Raw genomic sequence first — 17,822 nt, 5'->3', positions numbered from 1 at the left:
GGAGGGAGGGGAGAGAGACAGAAAGAGAGAGAAGGAGGGAGGGAGGGAGGGGAGAGAGACAGAAAGAGAGAGAAGGAGGGAGGGAGGGAGGGAGGGAGGGGAGAGAGAGGAAGGGAGGGGAGAGAGAGAGAGAGAGAGAAGGAGGGGAGGGGGAGGGAGAGAGAGAGAGGAAGAGAGGTGAGAGAGACAGAAAGAGAGAGAAGGAGGGAGGGAGGGGAGAGAGACAGAAGAGAGAGAAGGAGGGAGGGAGGGAGGGAGAGGAAGGGAGGGGAGAGAGACAGAAAGAGAGAGAAGGAGGGAGGGAGGGAGGGAGGGGAGAGAGACAGAAAGAGAGAGAAGGAGGGGGGGGTACTGTCATGCCCTCCACTTCTCAAACCTAATTTGGTCCATTGGCACCATCTGGTGGCCTCCCTGCCTCATGGGCATGACCTCACCTCCAATAAACTCAACTGCTTCCAGCTGGGGGGGGGAGTGGCCTCCCCACCTGCACCTCTATATAAACCACCAGTTGAACATGAACCGACGCCAAACCGTAAAGTACTTCAGCCTGGTCCTCTGCGTAACTGGATTCCTGTCTGCCTCCTGCCTGGAACTACGACCCCCTCTAACCTTCCCACTCCTGTGCCAGACTCCTCCGCCCGTCCTCTTTGGCTGCGATCGTTTGTACTTTGTTTTCTAGTAGTTTTTCCGTCAGGAGTTTCCCGATCGTTTTCTGTTTTCTTCTTAGTTTTAGTTTTTGCCTTAGTAGGGTTTATTGTTTCCCGCCCTTTTAGTTAAAATAAATCCGTAATTCAAATTCTGTGTCTCCTGTTTTGCTGTCTGCACTCTAGCCTCAGTTCCGTCCCATGACCGTACGGTTTGGCCCTCATGAGCTCAGCAGACCGCAAAACGGAGGCAGCGCGCTGCCTCTGCCATTCATCAGGCTGTAGATAGCCACGAGGCAATCATAGGACAGCATGATGAGCTCCTTAGGGGTCTTGTATCTAGTGTGAATGCACTAATTAGTCAAGTGTCACACTTAACTGGTCAGCTGTCCACGTTAGTACCTCCCCTAGCCGCTTCAGGCTTCAATCGACCAACGCTAACATCCCAGAGACAGCGAGTCGTAGCTCTCCCTCGGTGCACGTTACAGTGGTCCGTGAACCCACGGTTCCGGTTCCAGAGAGCTATGCTGGGGATTTCGGCTCTTGCGAGGCCTTCCTGACGCAGGTTTCACTCGCCTTCGAGTTACAGCCGACGTCTGATAGGGCTAAAATCGCGTACTTGATCAGCCTCCTACGGGGGTCTGCACGGACTGGGAGTCGCTGTGTGGAAAAAACAGGGAAGTGTCTGCACCTCCTACTCCCGCTTCACCACAGACATGAGGCGTGTCTTTGATCACCCAGTTCGAGGACGAGATGCTGGGGATCGCCTCACGACCCTGAGCCAGGGGTCCCGCAGTGTCGCCGAATACTCCGTGGAGTTCCAGGCCCTTGCGACTACCAGTGGGTTCAAACGATCCGGCCCTCCGGAGGTTATTCTATAGGGGACTGTCCGAGGCTCTGAAGAATGAGCTCGCCACCAAGGAGGAGGGGGGCAGCCTGGAGGCCCTAATCTCTCTCGCCATCCACATTGACAATCGATTGAGAGAGAGAGACGCAGAGAGCGCTCACTCCAGATGGACCAGGCACGCCCCCACCATCTCGTGCCCACTCCCCAGCCTGCTATGGTCACATCGTCCCCTGAGGCGGCTCCCGAGGCCATGGAGATTGGGAGGATCAGTGGGGCACGGCTTACTCGACAGGAGATGGAGCAGAGGCGGGCGGCTAATGCCTGTTTCTACTGTGGGGCTCAGGGCACGTCATTGCTTCCTGTCCCAAGAGACCGGCAAAAGAGAAGGCTCACTCGTGACGGGGAGTCTACGAGTGAGCCGAACTGCGGTAACCTCCCCTCATCTGCTGCAGCTACCAGCGACACTGATCCACCTAACTCACTCACTCTCCGTGCCTGTGCTGGTGGATTCCGGGGCCGAGGAGAACTTTCTGGACGTGGACCTTGCCAGACAGCTCCACATCCCATCTGTTCCACTGGATTCTCCCATGGAGGCCCGCTCGCTTAACGGTCTTCCCCTGGCCACGGTCCGGCGGAGAACAATTCCGGTCGCCCTCCTGTTGGCAGGGAACCACCATGAAACATTAACCTTTCACCTAATTGAAAATTCTCGCCCACAGCTGGTGCTGGGGCACCCCTGGTTGTCAAAACACAATCCTTCCATTGATTGGCGCAGCAGCCAGATTCTGTCCTGGAGTACAGCATGCCATGCCAACTGTCTCCGCTCTGCCTCACCCTCTGCTCCGGTAATTCCCAAGCCAGTTCCCCGGCCTCCGGACCCGCTCTGTATCCCTGATGTTTACCTTATCCTTGCCCCCCACCGACCCTACGACTGTGCCATCGAGCTCCTGCCCGGAGCCACCTTGCCCTCTGGTCGTCTGTACAACCTCACTAAACCCGAGCAGGTCGCTATGGAGGTGTACATTAGGGATGCCCTGGCAGCAGGTATCATTCGGCCCTCCACTGCTCCGGTAGGTGCGGGCTTCGTTTTTGTGAGCAAGAAGGACGGGTCCCTGCGACCCTGTATTGACTTTAGGGGCCTAAATGATATAACTGTGAAGAACAAGTACTCACTTCCTCTTATAGATTCAGCCTTCACCCTCCTCCATGGGGCCAAGGTATTCTCCAAACTAGACCTGAGGAATGCCTACCACTTAGTGAGAATGAGAGAGGGGGATGAGTGGAAAACAGCCTTTAACACCCACCTAGGACACTTCAAATATTTGGTGATGCCCTTCGGCCTCACAAATGCTCCCGCCGTCTTCCAGAATCTGATTAATGATGTGCTCAGAGACATGATCAACCGCTTTGTGTTTGCGTACATGGACGACATCCTAATCTATTCCAGGAACCAGGAGGAACACGTCCGCCATGTCCGTCTGGTTCTAGAGCGCCTCTTGAAGAACCGCCTGTTTGTTAAAGCGGAGAAATGTGAGTTTCACGTCACCACTGTGCCATTCTTGGGCTTCGTTATCTCCCCAGGACGAATCAGGATGGATCCGGCCAAGCTATCGGCTGTCGCAGAGTGGCCCCAGCCAGAGACCCGGAAACAGTTGCAGCGGTTTTTGGGCTTCGCCAACTTTTACCGCCGCTTCATCCGTGATTATAGTAAGGTGGCAGCCCCACTCACAGCCCTGACCTCCACCTCGATCCCATTCCAGTGGACCCCCAAGGCCGAGCAAGCATTCCAGTCCCTCAAGGTATGATTCACCTCTGCTCCAATCCTTGTTCAGCCAGATCCCCACCTTCAGTTCGTGGTTGAGGTGGATGCGTCTGATTCCGGAGCCGGGGCCGTGCTCTCCCAGAGGACCAAGCTGTACCCATGTGCCTTCTTCTCTCGCCGCCTGACCCCAGCAGAGCAGAATTACGACGTGGGGAACCGTGAGCTGCTGGCGGTCAAGCTTGCCCTAGAGGAGTGGCGTCACTGGTTGGAGGGGGCGGAGCACCCATTCATAGTCTGGACCGATCACAAAAACCTGGAGTACATCCGCTCAGCCAAAAGACTGAACTCTCGGCAGGCCCGCTGGACACTGTTTTTTGGTCGCTTCCAGTTCACCCTCACATATCGCCCGGGGCCCCGTAACATCAAGCCGGACGCCCTGTCTCGCCAGTTCTCAAGCGATGAGCCCTCCGGTGACCCCGAACCTATCCTCCCCCCCGCTCGCCTCGTCGCCTCTCTAACCTGGCAAGTAGAGGATCAGGTCCGCCAGGCGCAAATCCAACAGCCAAACCCAGGTAATTGCCCACCTAATGCTCTCTATGTTCCTGAGTCTGTGCGTATCCAGGTGCTCCAGTGGGCCCATGCCTCCCGCTTTGCCTGCCACCCAGGAGGCTTCCGGACCGTGTCCATCCTTCGGCAGAGGTTTTGGTGGCCCTCTCTCGAACGGGACACTCGAGGCTTTGTCGCTGCTTGCCCCACCTGTGTCCAGGGCAAGACGCCTTCCCAGCCCAGCACGGGCCTCCTCCAGCCACTCCCTGTGCCCTCTCGGCCGTGGTCCCACATCGCAGTGGATTTCGTCACGGGACTACCCCGCTCTGGAGGTAACACAGCCATCCTCACCATTGTTGATCGTTTCTCCAAGGCAGCACACTTCGTCGCCCTTCCCAAACTCCCCTCAGCCAAGGAGACGGCATCCCTCCTGATAACCCACGTTTTCCATTTGCATGGGATACCGACAGACATTGTCTCAGACAGGGGTCCACAGTTTACCTCCGGAGTTTGGAAGGCCTTCTGCACGGCACTAGGGGCCACCCTCAGTCTCACCTCTGGCTTTCACCCCCAGTCTAACGGACAAGCGGAGAGGGCCAATCAGTCCCTGGAGACGTTCCTCCGGTGCCTGGTCACCTCCAACCCGACGGCCTGGTCTGAGCATCTGTCCTGGGTGGAGTATGCACACAACTCACAAACAAACTCTTCGATGGGAATGTCTCCTTTTCAGTGGTCCCTCGGCTACCAGCCGCCGTTGTTCCCCTCCCAGGAACAAGAAATCGCCATTCCCTCCATGCAAACATTCGTCAGCCGGATCAAGAGGATCTGGGAGAGGGCCAGGTCCACACTCCTACAATCGACCAGGAGGATGGAGCGTCATGCCAACCGCCATCGTCGCCCGGCCCCAACCTACACTGTGGGTCAACAAGTCTGGCTGAGGGCCAAGGACCTCCCTCTAAAGGTGGAATCCAGGAAGTTGGCGCCCCGGTTCATCGGTCCCTTTCCAGTGGAGCGGATCATCAGTCCTACGGCGGTACGTCTCACCCTTCCTCGACCTTTGAAAATCCACCCTACATTCCATGTCTCACAGGTCAAGCCCGTCAGAGACTCCCCCCAGTTCCCCCCCCCCCCCTCCCAGGATGGTGGATGACTCACCCGCCTACTCGGTTCGGCGCCTACTGGATGTCCGCCGCAGGGGTCGCGGCCTTCAGTTTCTCGTGGACTGGGAGGGATACGGGCCCGAAGAGAGGAGCTGGGTCCCCCGCAGGAAGATCCTCTGCCCTGACCTGATCTGGGACCTCAAACGGCGGCGTCCTGAACGTTTCAGTCGTGCACCTGGAGGCGCACGTAGGAGGGGGGGTACTGTCATGCCCTCCACTTCTCAAACCTAATTTGGTCCATTGGCACCATCTGGTGGCCTCCCTGCCTCATGGGCATGACCTCACCTCCAATAAACTCAACTGCTTCCAGCTGGGGGGGGGGGAGTGGCCTCCCCACCTGCACCTCTATATAAACACCAGTTGAACATGAACCGACGCCAAACCGTAAAATACTTCAGCCTGGTCCTCTGCGTAACTGGATTCCTGTCTGCCTCCTGCCTGGAACTACGACCCCCTCTAACCTCCCCACTCCTGTGCCAGACTCCTCCGCCCGTCCTCTTTGGCTGCGATCGTTTGTACTTTGTTTTCTAGTAGTTTTTCCGTCAGGAGTTTCCCGATCGTTTTCTGTTTTCTTCTTAGTTTTAGTTTTTGCCTTAGTAGGTTTTTGTTCCCGCCCTTTTAGTTAAAATAAATCCGTAATTCAAATTCTGTGTCTCCTGTTTTGCTGTCTGCACTCTAGCCTCAGTTCCGTCCCATGACAGAGGGAGGGAGGGGAGAGAGAGAGACAGGCAGGGAGGGGAGAGAGGGGCGAAAGAAGGAGGGAGGGGAGAGAGAGAGACAGGCAGGGAGGGGAGAGAGGGGCGAAAGAAGGAGGGAGGGGGGAGGGAGAGAGAGAGGGAGGGAGAGAGAGAGGGGGAGGGGAGAGGGAGGGAGGGAGAGAGGGGCGAAAGGAGGGAGGGAGGGGAGAGAGGCAGGGAGGGGAGAGAGGGGCGAAAGAAGGAGGGAGGGGGGAGGGAGAGAGAGAGGGAGGGAGAGAGAGAGGGGGAGGGGAGAGGGAGGGAGGGAGAGAGGGGCGAAAGGAGGGAGGGAGGGGAGAGAGGCAGGGAGGGGAGAGAGACAGAGAGGAAGGGAGGGGGAGGGGAGAGAGGGGCTAAAGAAGGAGGGAGGGGAGAGGGGGAGAGAGGCAGGGAGGGGAGAGAGACAGAGAGGAAGGGAGAGAGAGACAGAGAGGAAGGGAGAGAGAGACAGGGAGGGAGAGAGACAGAGAGGAAGGGGGAGGGGAGAGAGGGGGAGGGAGGGAGAGAGAGAGAGAGAGGGGGAGGGAGAGAGAGAGAGAGAGGGGGAGGGGAGACAGAAAAAGAGCGATTTAGTAAATTCACTCCAACTAAACTCTTAAATCTCCGTTAGAATCTCTCACCATGTGGGTGGAGCTGCTGCAGTGTGGGTGGAGCTGCTGCCGTGTGGGTGGAGCTGCTGCCGTGTGGGTGGAGCTTCTACCTATCATGTCACACGCCACTTCGTACTGGGTGGAAAGAACTACTGGGGAGCTCCACCCTGAGCAGAAAGAAGGAAGTGCAGCAGGAAGTGAAGCAAGAAGCAGGAAGCAGGAAGTGAAGCAGGAAACAAGAAGCAAGAAGCAGGAAGTGCAGCAGGAAGTGAAGCAAGAAGCAGGAAGTGAAGCAGGAAGCAGGAAGTGCAGCAGGAAGTGAAGTGTGAAGCAGGAAGTGAAGCAAGAAGCAGGAAGTGCAGCAGGAAGTGAAGCAAGAAGCAGGAAGCAGGAAGTGAAGCAGGAAGTGAAGCAGGAAGTGAAGCAGGAAGTGAAGCAGGAAGTGAAGCAAGAAGCAGGAAGCAGGAAGTGAAGCAGGAAGTGAAGCAGGAAGTGAAGCGTGAAGCAAGAAGCAGGAAGCAGGAAGTGCAGCAGGAAGTAAAGCAAGAAGCAGGAAGTGAAGCAGGAAGTGAAGCAAGAAGCAGGAAGTGCAGCAGGAAGTGAAGCAAGAAGCAGGAAACAAGAAGCAGGAAGCAGGGAGTGAAGCAGGAAGTGAAGCAAGAAACAGGAAGTGCAGCAGGAAGCGAAGCAAGAAGCAGGAAGTGCAGCAGGAAGCGAAGCAGGAACTAAAACAAGAAGCAGGAAGTGCAGCAGGAAGTGCAGCAGGAGCTGGATCGACTTCTTCAAAAAGTCTCATCCATCTTGTTCCCTGAAGTTTGACTGAAGCTCCGTCAGTCCTGCTCCAGTACTGATTCAGGAGAACCTGGTCCCGATGGTTCAGGAGAGCCAGAGGCCTGTACTATAACCAGTGATTAACATACCAGGGTATCTCTGTTACCTGGATTAACATATCAAGATATCTCTGTTACCTAGATTAACATACCAGGGTATCTCTGTTATCTGGATTAACATACCAGGGTATCTCTGTTTCCTGGATTAACATATCAAGATATCTCTGTTACCTAGATTAACATACCAGGGTATCTCTGTTACCTGGATTAACATACCAGGGTATCTCTGTTTCCTGGATTAACATATCAAGATATCTCTGTTACCTAGATTAACATACCAGGGTATCTCTGTTATCTGGATTAACATACCAGGGTATCTCTGTTACCTGGATTAACATACCAGGGTATCTCTATCACTTGGATTAACTAACCCAGACATTCTGGATCCTGATCAGCATTAACAGGAAGCAGGTCATCACCTCACTAGTTCAACCAGAGTTTCCCTCCAGGATCAGAGCGTTCACCTGAAAGGGGCGGAGCTTGCAGCGTGTGACCAATCACAGAGGGAGAAACCCTGCAGAGCAGCTGACTCTACCATAGAGGAGCAGTTAATCTCTGAGATTATGAAGAATTCCAACCCATCCAGCAGCTCAAAGCAACACTGCTGCTGCAGCCAGAACCAGAACCTTCCTGACTAGTTAATCCTGACTTGGTGAGATTAGAGCAGATTAATTCATGGGACAATAGAACCGGAGTCACTTCACTTTATTCCAGCAGAACGGTTCCAGGCAGAGCTTCCTCACTGCTCTGCTTTTACTTTACATTTTACCTCCTCTGGTTCTGAGGCGGAGCTTACCTAGATAAGAGAAAACCAGAGTTAATCCTGAAGTTACCTAGATAAGAGAAAACCAGAGTTAATCCTGAAGTTACCTAGATAAGAGAAAACCAGAGTTAATCCTGAAGTTACCTAGATAAGAGAAAACCAGAGTTAATCCTGAAGTTATCTAGATAAGAGAAAACCAGAGTTAATCCTGAAGTTACCAAGATAAGAGAAAACCAGAGTTAATCCTGAAGTTACCTAGATAAGAGAAAACCAGAGTTAATCCTGAAGTTACCAAGATAAGAGAAAACCAGAGTTAATCCTGAAGTTACCTAGATAAGAGAAAACCAGCGTCGTAATTCAGGCCTTCGGTCTCTCTCACAGTAACTTAATATTTATACTCGAGTATTCAAGCTTTAGTTTTATTGGTATCAGTGTTTTTCTCCTCCACCTCCCTACACTCCCCCCACAACACTCCCTCCTCCACCTCTTGACAGCCCCCCCCCCCACAATACACTCTACACGCCCCCACCTCTCTACACCCCCCACATCCACCTCCTAACCCTATCCCCCCACCACCTCCACCTCTATACACCTCACCTCTGTACACACCCCCACCTCTACACCCCACCTCTCTACACCCCCCACCTCCACCACCTAACCCTATCCCCCCACCACCTCCACCTCTATACACCCCTCCTCTGTACACACCCCCACCTCCACCACCTAACCCTATCCCCCCACCACCTCCACCTCTATACACCCCTCACCTCTGTACACACCCCCACCTCCTCCACCTCTACACCCCACCTCTCTACACACCCCCACCTCCTCCACCTCTACACCCCACCTCTCTACACACCCCCACCCCCTCTACCTCTACACCCCACCTCTGTACACACCCCCATCTCCTCCACCTCTACACCCCACCTCTGTACACCCCCCCCCCCCATATCCTCCACCTCTGTACACCCCCCCATCTCCTTCACCTCTCTACACCCCACCTCTGTACACCCCCCCATCTCCTTCACCTCTCTACACCCCCCCATATCCTCCACCTCTACACCCCACCTCTGTACACACCCCCACCTCCACCACCTAACCCTATCCCCCCACCACCTCCACCTCTATACACCCCTCCTCTGTACACACCCCCACCTCCTCCACCTCTACACCCCACCTCTCTACACCCCCCACCTCCACCACCTAACCCTATCCCCCCACCACCTCCACCTCTATACACCCCTCACCTCTGTACACACCCCCACCTCCTCCACCTCTACACCCCACCTCTCTACACACCCCCACCCCCTCTACCTCTACACCCCACCTCTCTACACACCCCCACCCCCTCTACCTCTACACCCCACCTCTGTACACACCCCCATCTCCTCCACCTCTACACCCCACCTCTGTACACCCCCCCCATATCCTCCACCTCTGTACACCCCCCCCATCTCCTTCACCTCTCTACACCCCACCTCTGTACACACCCCCACCTCCTCTACCTCTACACACACCCCCATCTCCTTCACCTCTCTACACCCCACCTCTGTACACACCCCCATATCCTCCACCTCTACACCCCACCTCTCTACACACCCCCACCTCCTGTACCTCTACACACCCCCATCTCCTCCACCTCTACACCCCACCTCTGTACACACCCCCACCCCCTCTACCTCTACACCCCTCACCTCTGTACACACCCCCACCCCCTCTACCTCTACACCCCACCTCTGTACACACCCCCATCTCCTCCACCTCTACACCCCACCTCTGTACACACCCCCATCTCCTCCACCTCTGTATACCCCCCCCACCTCCTTCACCTCTCTACACCCCACCTCTGTACACACCCCCATCTCCTCCACCTCTACACCCCACCTCTGTACGCACCGCCATCTCCTCCACCTCTACACCCCACCTCTGTACACCACCCAGCGCCATACACACAAACCAGTTTCACCTTCAAAGCATCTTTATTCACTCTTGGACAAACTACACCAGCTCCTCCAGCTCCTCCAGCTCCTCCAGCTCCTCCAGCTCCTGTTGTGTCCATCACACAGACGGTGGAATCGAATCAGTGTCCTGCTGAGAGGCCAGCAGCAGCAGACGGTCTGGTCACCCTCCGTCAGTGTGTCGTCGTGGTTACGTCACATCTTCACACCAGCTGGCCGACGGACCGAATCTCCTCCTCTTCCTCAGCGTGTCAGTCCCAGCAGCTCAGTGTGTGTGTGTGTGTGTGTGTGTGTGTGTGTGTGTGTGTGTGTGTGTGTGTGTGTGTGTGTGTGTGTGTGTGTGTGTGTGTGTGTGTGTGTTCCACAGTCTCAGTCCCTACAGGCCCAGCGACTTGCGTACGATCTTCCTGGCGAGTCGGTAGAACTGTTCTCGATCCTCCCGCCACATTTTGGAGGCGTCAACGTTGGCTCCGCTCTCGTCGTTGGGTTCTGAGGGGACACGTCGTCATGGCAACACGTCAATACATGACCACATAATGTGTAGTGTTGTGTAGCTGTGTACAGTATAGCAGTGTAGTAGCATAGTAGTGCAGTAGTATATTTGCGCTGTATAGCAGTGTAGTATTGTGGTGTAGTAGTGTAGCAGTGTAGTATTGCGGTGTAGTAGTGTAGTACAGCAGTGTAGCAGTGTAGTAGTGTAGTATTGCATTGTAGTAGTGTAGTAGTGTAGTACAGCAGTGTAGCAGTGTAGTAGTGTAGTATTGCATTGTAGTAGTGTAGCAGTGTAGTACAGCAGTATAGCAGTGTAGTATTGCGGTGTAGTAGTGTAGCAGTGTAGTAGTGTAGTATTGCGTTGTAGTAGTGTAGCAGTGTAGTACAGCAGTATAGCAGTGTAGTATTGCGGTGTAGTAGTGTAGCAGTGTAGTATTGCATTGTAGTAGTGTAGCAGTGTAGTACAGCAGTGTAGTAGTGTACCAGTGTAGTATTGCGGTGTAGTAGTGTAGCAGTGTAGTATTGCGGTGTAGTAGTGTAGCAGTGTAGTACAGCAGTGTAGTAGTGTACCAGTGTAGTATTGCGGTGTAGTAGTGTAGCAGTGTAGTACAGCGGTATAGCAGTGTAGTATTGCGGTGTAGTAGTGTAGCAGTGTAGTACAGCAGTATAGCAGTGTAGTATTGCGGTGTAGTAGTGTAGCAGTGTAGTACAGCAGTGTAGCAGTGTAGTAGTGTAGTATTGCGTTGTAGTAGTGTAGCAGTGTAGTACAGCAGTATAGCAGTGTAGTAGTGTAGCAGTGTAGTACAGCAGTACAGCAGTGTAGTTGTGCAGTAGTATAGCAGTACAGCAGTGTACCTGCCAGCATGCTGACCACAGACAGCAGGATCTTCTCCACACTCTGGACGGGGCTCCAGCGCTCTGCACTGCTCTCATAACCCATCGGATCGTCTCCTGGGGCGTGAAGGATGGAGATACACACCCGGCCATCTGGGTAGACTGGGGAGGAGCCTGGGGTCAGTACTAGTACTAGTACTACTGGGGAGGAGCCTGGGGTCAGTACTAGTGATAGTACTACTGGGGTGGAGCCTGGGGTCAGTACTAGTGATAGTACTACTGGGGTGGAGCCTGGGGTCATTACTAGTGATAGTACTACTGGGGAGGAGCCTGGGTTCAGTACTAGTACTAGTACTACTGGGGAGAAGCCTGGGGTCAGTACTTGTACTAGTACTACTGGGGAGAAGCCTGGTGTCAGTACAAGTAGTAGTACTACTGGGGAGGACCCTGGGGTCAGTACTAGTACTAATACTACTGGGGAGGAGCCTGGGGTCATTACTAGTGATAGTACTACTGGGGAGGAGCCTGGGATCAGTACCAGTACTACCGGGGAGGAGCCTGGGGTCAGTACTAATACTACTACTGGGGAGGAGCCTGGGATCAGTACCAGTACTACCGGGGAGGAGCCTGGGGTCAGTAGGGTCAGTACTAGTAATAGTACTACTGGGGAGGAGCCTGGGGTCAGTACTAGTATTACAACTATACTACTAGTACTACTGGGGGTTGTCCAGGGGTTTGATTCTCCTGGTGTCAAGTTTTCCAGGTTCTCGAGGTGTTTGGTTCTCGAAGGGTCTGGTCCTGCAGGTGTCTTGTTCTCCAGGGGTCTGGTCCTGCAGGTGTCTAATCCTCCAGGTGTGTGGTTCAGATGTTTGGTTCTCCAGGTGTCTGGTTCTCCAGGTGTCAGGTCCTTCAGGTGTGTGGTTCTCCAGGTGTCAGGTCCTCCAGGTGTCTGGTTCTCCAGGTGTTTGGTTCTCGAGGGGTCTGGTCCTGCAGGTGTCTTGTTCTCCAGGTGTCTGAATCTCCAGGGGTCTGGTCCTGCAGGTGTCTGGTTCTCCAGGTGTCTGGTCCTCCAGGTCTGGTTCTCCGGGTGTCTGGTTCTCCATGAGTCAGGTCCTCCAGGTGTCTGAATCTCCAGGTGTTTTGTTCTCCAGGAGTCTGGTCCCCCAGGAGTCTGGTCCCCCAGGAGTCTGGTCCCCCAGGAGTCAGGTCCTCCAGGGTCAGGTTCAGGTTTGTGTGGCGTCAGGAGACTCAGCTGGGAGATGATGACGATAATAATGAGGATGAGGATGATGATGATGAAGGGTCAGCCTGCTCTCTAATATGAGCGTCTCCAGGTGATGACATCACCAGAGTTAATAACATGCTAACGACCAGCTAACGCCTCAGGGAGGGCAAGTTGGGACCTGAAGCTGTTTCCTCTCCAGTCTCACGTTTTACCATCAAACTCCTGAGTCGACTCAGTCTGAGACCTGCAGACCTCCAGAGACATCCAGACACCTTCAGGGACCTCCAGAGACCTCTATGGACCTCTAGGGACCTCCAGAGACATCCAGAGACCTCCAGGGACCTCTAGGGACCTCCAGAGACATCCAGACACCTCCAGGGACCTCTAGGGACCTCCAGAGACCTCTAGGGACCTCGAGGGACCTCCAGAGACCTCCAGAGACCTCCAGAGACCTCTAGGGACCTCTAGGGACCTCCAGAGACCTCCAGAGACATCCAGACACTTTCAGGGACCTCCAGAGACCTCCAGAGACACCCAGACACCTCCAGGGACCTCCAGAGACCTCTAGGGACCTCTAGGGACCTCTAGGGACCTCCAGAGACCTCCAGAGACATCCAGACACCTCCAGGGACCTCCAGAGATATCCAGACACTTTCAGGGACCTCCAGAGACCTCTAGGGACCTCTAGGGACCTCCAGAGACCTCCAGAGACTCTACATTAGAAACATCTGATGTCGTCATGGGAACACTCCCAACTGGGAAGTGGGACTTTTAATACTGGAACCTTTCCTCAGCAGGTGAACACATCATCACCCTGTTTCTCCAGTGGGCGGGGCCTGTGTGCTGGAGGAAAGGGGCGGAGCTTGTGACTTACTGTTGGGGTGAAACATGTCACAGGTGAACCTCATCTTGGGAGGGCTGAGCGGGTAGTCGGAGGGGAAGCTGAGGACCGCCGGGAACACACCTCCTTCAAAACATGTGTCCTGAGGACCCCTGGAACACACACACACACACACACACACACACACACACACACACACACACACACACACACACACACACACACACACACACACACACACACACACACACACAGACACACACACACTCCATGTTCAGTCTGCCCTTCAATTAACCTCCATCAGTCCACATACCTGCCTGTCTGACTGATGACTGTGTGTGCGTGTGTGTGTGTGTGTGTGTGTGTGTGTGTGTGTGTGTGTGTGTGTGTGTGTGTGTGTGTGTGTGTGTGTGTGTGTGTGTGTGTTATTAAAAGATCATTGCATCAAAAGCCATATAATGTTAATAAATGTAATGACCCTGAACAAGTCTGAGAACTGGACCTCAACTCACCTGGACAACACCTGGACAACACCTGGATAAGACCTCAACAACACCTGGATAAGACCTGGACAACAGCTATATAACACCTGGATAAGACCTCGACAACACCTGGACAACACCTGGAAAATACCTGGGCAATACCTGGACAACACCTGGATAAGACCTCAACAACACCTGGATAAGACCTGGACAACACCTGGATAAGACCTGGACAACACTTGGAAAACACCTGGATAAGACCTCAACAACACCTGGATAAGACCTGGACAACACTTGGAAAACACCTGGATAAGACCTCAACAACACCTGGATAAGACCTGGACAACACTTGGAAAACACCTGGATAAGACCTGGACAACACTTGGATAAGACCTGGATAAGACCTGGACAACAATTGGAAAACACCTGGACAAGACCTGGACAACACTTGGAAAACACCTGGATAAGACCTGGACAACATTTGGATAAGACCTGGATAAGACCTGGACAACAATTGGAAAACACCTGGATAAGACCTCGACAAAACCTGGACAATACCTGGACAATACCTGGACATTTCGTGGATAACACCTGGACAACACCTAGATAGCAAATGGACAACAGCTGGACAACAGCTGGACAACAGCTGGACAACAGCTGGACAACAGCCTGAAGCATTGTGAGAAATGGCGTCTTGAGGCCTGAGTCCTGGAAAGTGTCCTCAGTGTGTACAGTGACACCTGCTGGTCACAATCAGATATCCAGCTGTAAACATCTGTTGCCTAGTCATCATGTCACACACACACACACACACACACACACACACACACACACACACACACACACACACACACACACACACACACACACACACACACACACACACACACACACACTCACATGATGAGCGCCTCCCACTCAAAGAAGTTCTCCTCGTTGGCCGGACCTGTGGAACGAACATGTTGTTACACACAGTCACTGAAATCTGTGTGTGTGTGTGTGTGTGTGTGTGTGTGTGTGTGTGTGTGTGTGTGTGTGTGTGTGTGTGTGTGTGTGTGTGTGTGTGTGTGTGTGTGTGTGTGTGTGTGTGTGTGTGAGTGTGTGTGTGTGTGTGTGTGTGTGTGTGTGTGTGTGTGTGTGTGTGTGTGTGTGTGTGTGTGTGTGTGTGTGTGTGTGTGTGTGTGGAGGAGTGCTCACCTGCAACGATCCCCTCAGGTGGGTTCAAGGTCAGCTCTGAAACAAACACACACACTGTTGATACAGTACTGTGGCAGTATTGTAGACCGTTGATACAGTACTGTGGCAGTATTGTAGACCGTTGATACAGTACTGTGGCAGTATTGTAGACCGTTGATACAGTACTGTGGCAGTATTGTAGACCGTTGATACAGTACTGTAGCAGTATTGTAGACCGTTGATGCAGTACTGTAGCAGTATTGTAGACCGTTGATACAGTACTGTGGCAGTATTGTAGACTACTCATGCAGTATTGTAGACTAGTCGACTCGTGCAGTATTGACTGACAGACTGTTGATGCAGTACTGTGGCAGTATTGTAGATTGTTTCATGCCGTATTGTAGCAGTACTGCAGACGCTCGTGCAGTATTGCAGCAGTATTGTAGACTGTTGATACAGTACTGTGGCAGTATTACAGACTGTTGATGCAGTACTATAGCGGTATTGTAGCATGTTTCACGCAGTATTGGAGCAGTATTGTAAACTACTCATGCAGTATTGTAGCAGTATTGTAAACTACTCATGCAGTATTGTAGCAGTATTGTAAACTACTCATGCAGTATTGGAGCAGTATTGTAAACTACTCATGCAGTATTGTAGACTACTCGTGCAGTATTGTAAACTACTCGTGCAGTATTGTAGACTACTCGTGCAGTATTGTAGACTACTCGTGCAGTATTGTAAACTACTCGTGCAGTATTGTAAACTACTCATGCAGTATTGTAGCAGTATTGTAAACTACTCATGCAGTATTGGAGCAGTATTGTAAACTACTCATGCAGTATTGTAGCAGTATTGTAAACTACTCATGCAGTATTGTAGACTACTCATGCAGTATTGTAGCAGTATTGTAAACTACTCATGCAGTATTGGAGCAGTATTGTAAACTACTCCTGCAGTATTGTAGCAGTATTGTAAACTACTCATGCAGTATTGTAGCAGTATTGTAAACTACTCATGCAGTATTGTAGACTACTCGTGCAGTATTGTAAACTACTCATGCAGTATTGTAGCAGTATTGTAAACTACTCATGCAGTATTGGAGCAGTATTGTAAACTACTCATGCAGTATTGTAGACTACTCGTGCAGTATTGTAAACTACTCGTGCAGTATTGTAGACTACTCGTGCAGTATTGTGGACTGTTGATGCAGTACTATAGCGGTATTGTAGCATGTTTCACGCAGTATTGGAGCAGTATTGTAAACTACTCGTGCAGTATTGTGGACTGTTGATGCAGTACTGTAGACTTTATTGAGTACTGTAGTGTTACTATTGTACTTACTATTGTACTGTTTCATGTCTAAGTTCGGATTAAAGACTTTAAAGAGTTGATGCTCAGCTGTTAGCTTAGCCTCCCTGCTAACGCTGCTGTCCGGCGGCTAAAGGCAGATTGTAACGTTTACTTGTAACGTTTACTTTCAACGATTACTCACGTTTGTATTCCGCCATCAGCCTCTTCAGCGCCGTGCCCGCCATCGAGACCGCGCCGAGCAAACAAACAAACAAAAAACAAACACACAAGTCAACAAACGAGCTACTGCTCCGTCCGACACCGAGCCGGGACCAAGCATGCGCACTGAAGGTCTGCTGACGGCGCATGCGCGTTAGACCGTAGTGTAGGCAACCAGAGGGTGCTTCGGAATAGTCCCTCCTTTCTCCTTTCCTTAACCTCGTGGATGACGTCACGGGGTTTAATTTGTAATTTGGAAAGGAGTTAGTGAAAGGAGTTAGGAGGCTTCCTAAGGAGTTAAGGAAAGGAGTTAGGAGGCTTCCTAAAGGAGTTAGGAGGCTTCCTAAGGAGTTAAGGAAAGGTGTTAGGAGGCTTCCTAAAGGAGTTAGGGAAAGGTGTTAGGAGGCTTCCTAAAGGAGTTAGGGAAAGGTGTTAGGAGGCTTCCTAAAGGAGTTAAGGAAAGGTGTTAGGGGGCTTCCTAAAGGAGTTAGTGAAAGGTGTTAGGAGGCTTCCTAAAGGAGTTAAGGAAAGGTGTTAGGGGGCTTCCTAAAGGAGTTAGGAGACTTCCTAAAGGAGTTAGTGAAAGGTGTTAGGAGGCTTCCTAAAGGAGCTAGTGAAAGGTGTTAGGAGGCTTCCTAAAGGAGTTAGGGAAAGGTGTTAGGAGGCTTCCTAAAGGAGTTAGGGAAAGGTGTTAGGAGGCTTCCTAAAGGAGTTAAGGAAAGGTGTTAGGGGGCTTCCTAAAGGAGTTAGGAGACTTCCTAAAGGAGTTAGTGAAAGGAGTTAGGAGGCTTCCTAAGGAGTTAAGGAAAGGTGTTAGGAGGCTTCCTAAAGGAGTTAGTGAAAGGTGTTAGGAGGCTTCCTAAAGGAGTTAGTGAAAGGTGTTAGGAGGCTTCCTAAAGGAGTTAGGAAAGGTGTTAGGAGGCTTCCTAAAGGAGTTAGTGAAAGGTGTTAGGAGGCTTCCTGAAGGAGTTAGGAAAGGTGTTAGGAGGCTTCCTAAAGGAGTTAGTGAAAGGTGTTAGGAGGCTTCCTAAAGGAGTTAAGGAAAGGTGTTAGGGGGCTTCCTAAAGGAGTTAGGAGACTTCCTAAAGGAGTTAGTGAAAGGAGTTAGGAGGCTTCCTAAGGAGTTAAGGAAAGGTGTTAGGAGGCTTCCTAAAGGAGTTAGGGAAAGGTGTTAGGAGGCTTCCTAAAGGAGTTAAGGAAAGGTGTTAGGAGACTTCCTAAAGGAGTTAAGGAAAGGTGTTAGGAGGCTTCCTAAAGGTGTTAGGAGGCTTCCTAAAGGAGTTAGTAAAGGTGTTAGGAGACTTCCTAAAGGAGTTAGTTAAGGAGTTAGGAGGCTTCCTAAAGGAGTTAGTGAAAGGTGTTA

General features: G+C 52.2%; 1 protein-coding gene across 1 annotated transcript; it reads right to left on the bottom strand.

Annotated features, from left to right (window-relative positions):
* Positions 1–9,895: 9,895 nt before the first annotated feature.
* Positions 9,896–16,602, bottom strand: ube2g2 (ubiquitin-conjugating enzyme E2G 2). Its single transcript, XM_080494117.1, has 6 exons — positions 16,443–16,602; positions 14,969–15,004; positions 14,672–14,717; positions 13,323–13,441; positions 11,245–11,385; positions 9,896–10,386 (listed from the first exon to the last, which is right to left on the bottom strand). Exons 1-6 carry the CDS (start codon positions 16,483–16,485, stop codon positions 10,274–10,276), a joined length of 498 nt encoding a protein of 165 aa, XP_080350243.1. The 5' UTR covers positions 16,486–16,602; the 3' UTR covers positions 9,896–10,273.
* Between the last annotated feature and the right edge of the window lie 1,220 nt (positions 16,603–17,822).

Source organism: Lipophrys pholis (genome assembly GCF_963383615.2).
Source record: "Lipophrys pholis genome assembly, contig: SCAFFOLD_69, whole genome shotgun sequence".
Classification (NCBI taxonomy): domain Eukaryota; kingdom Metazoa; phylum Chordata; class Actinopteri; order Blenniiformes; family Blenniidae; genus Lipophrys; species Lipophrys pholis.
This window is presented reverse-complemented; position numbering and strand designations above follow the sequence as displayed.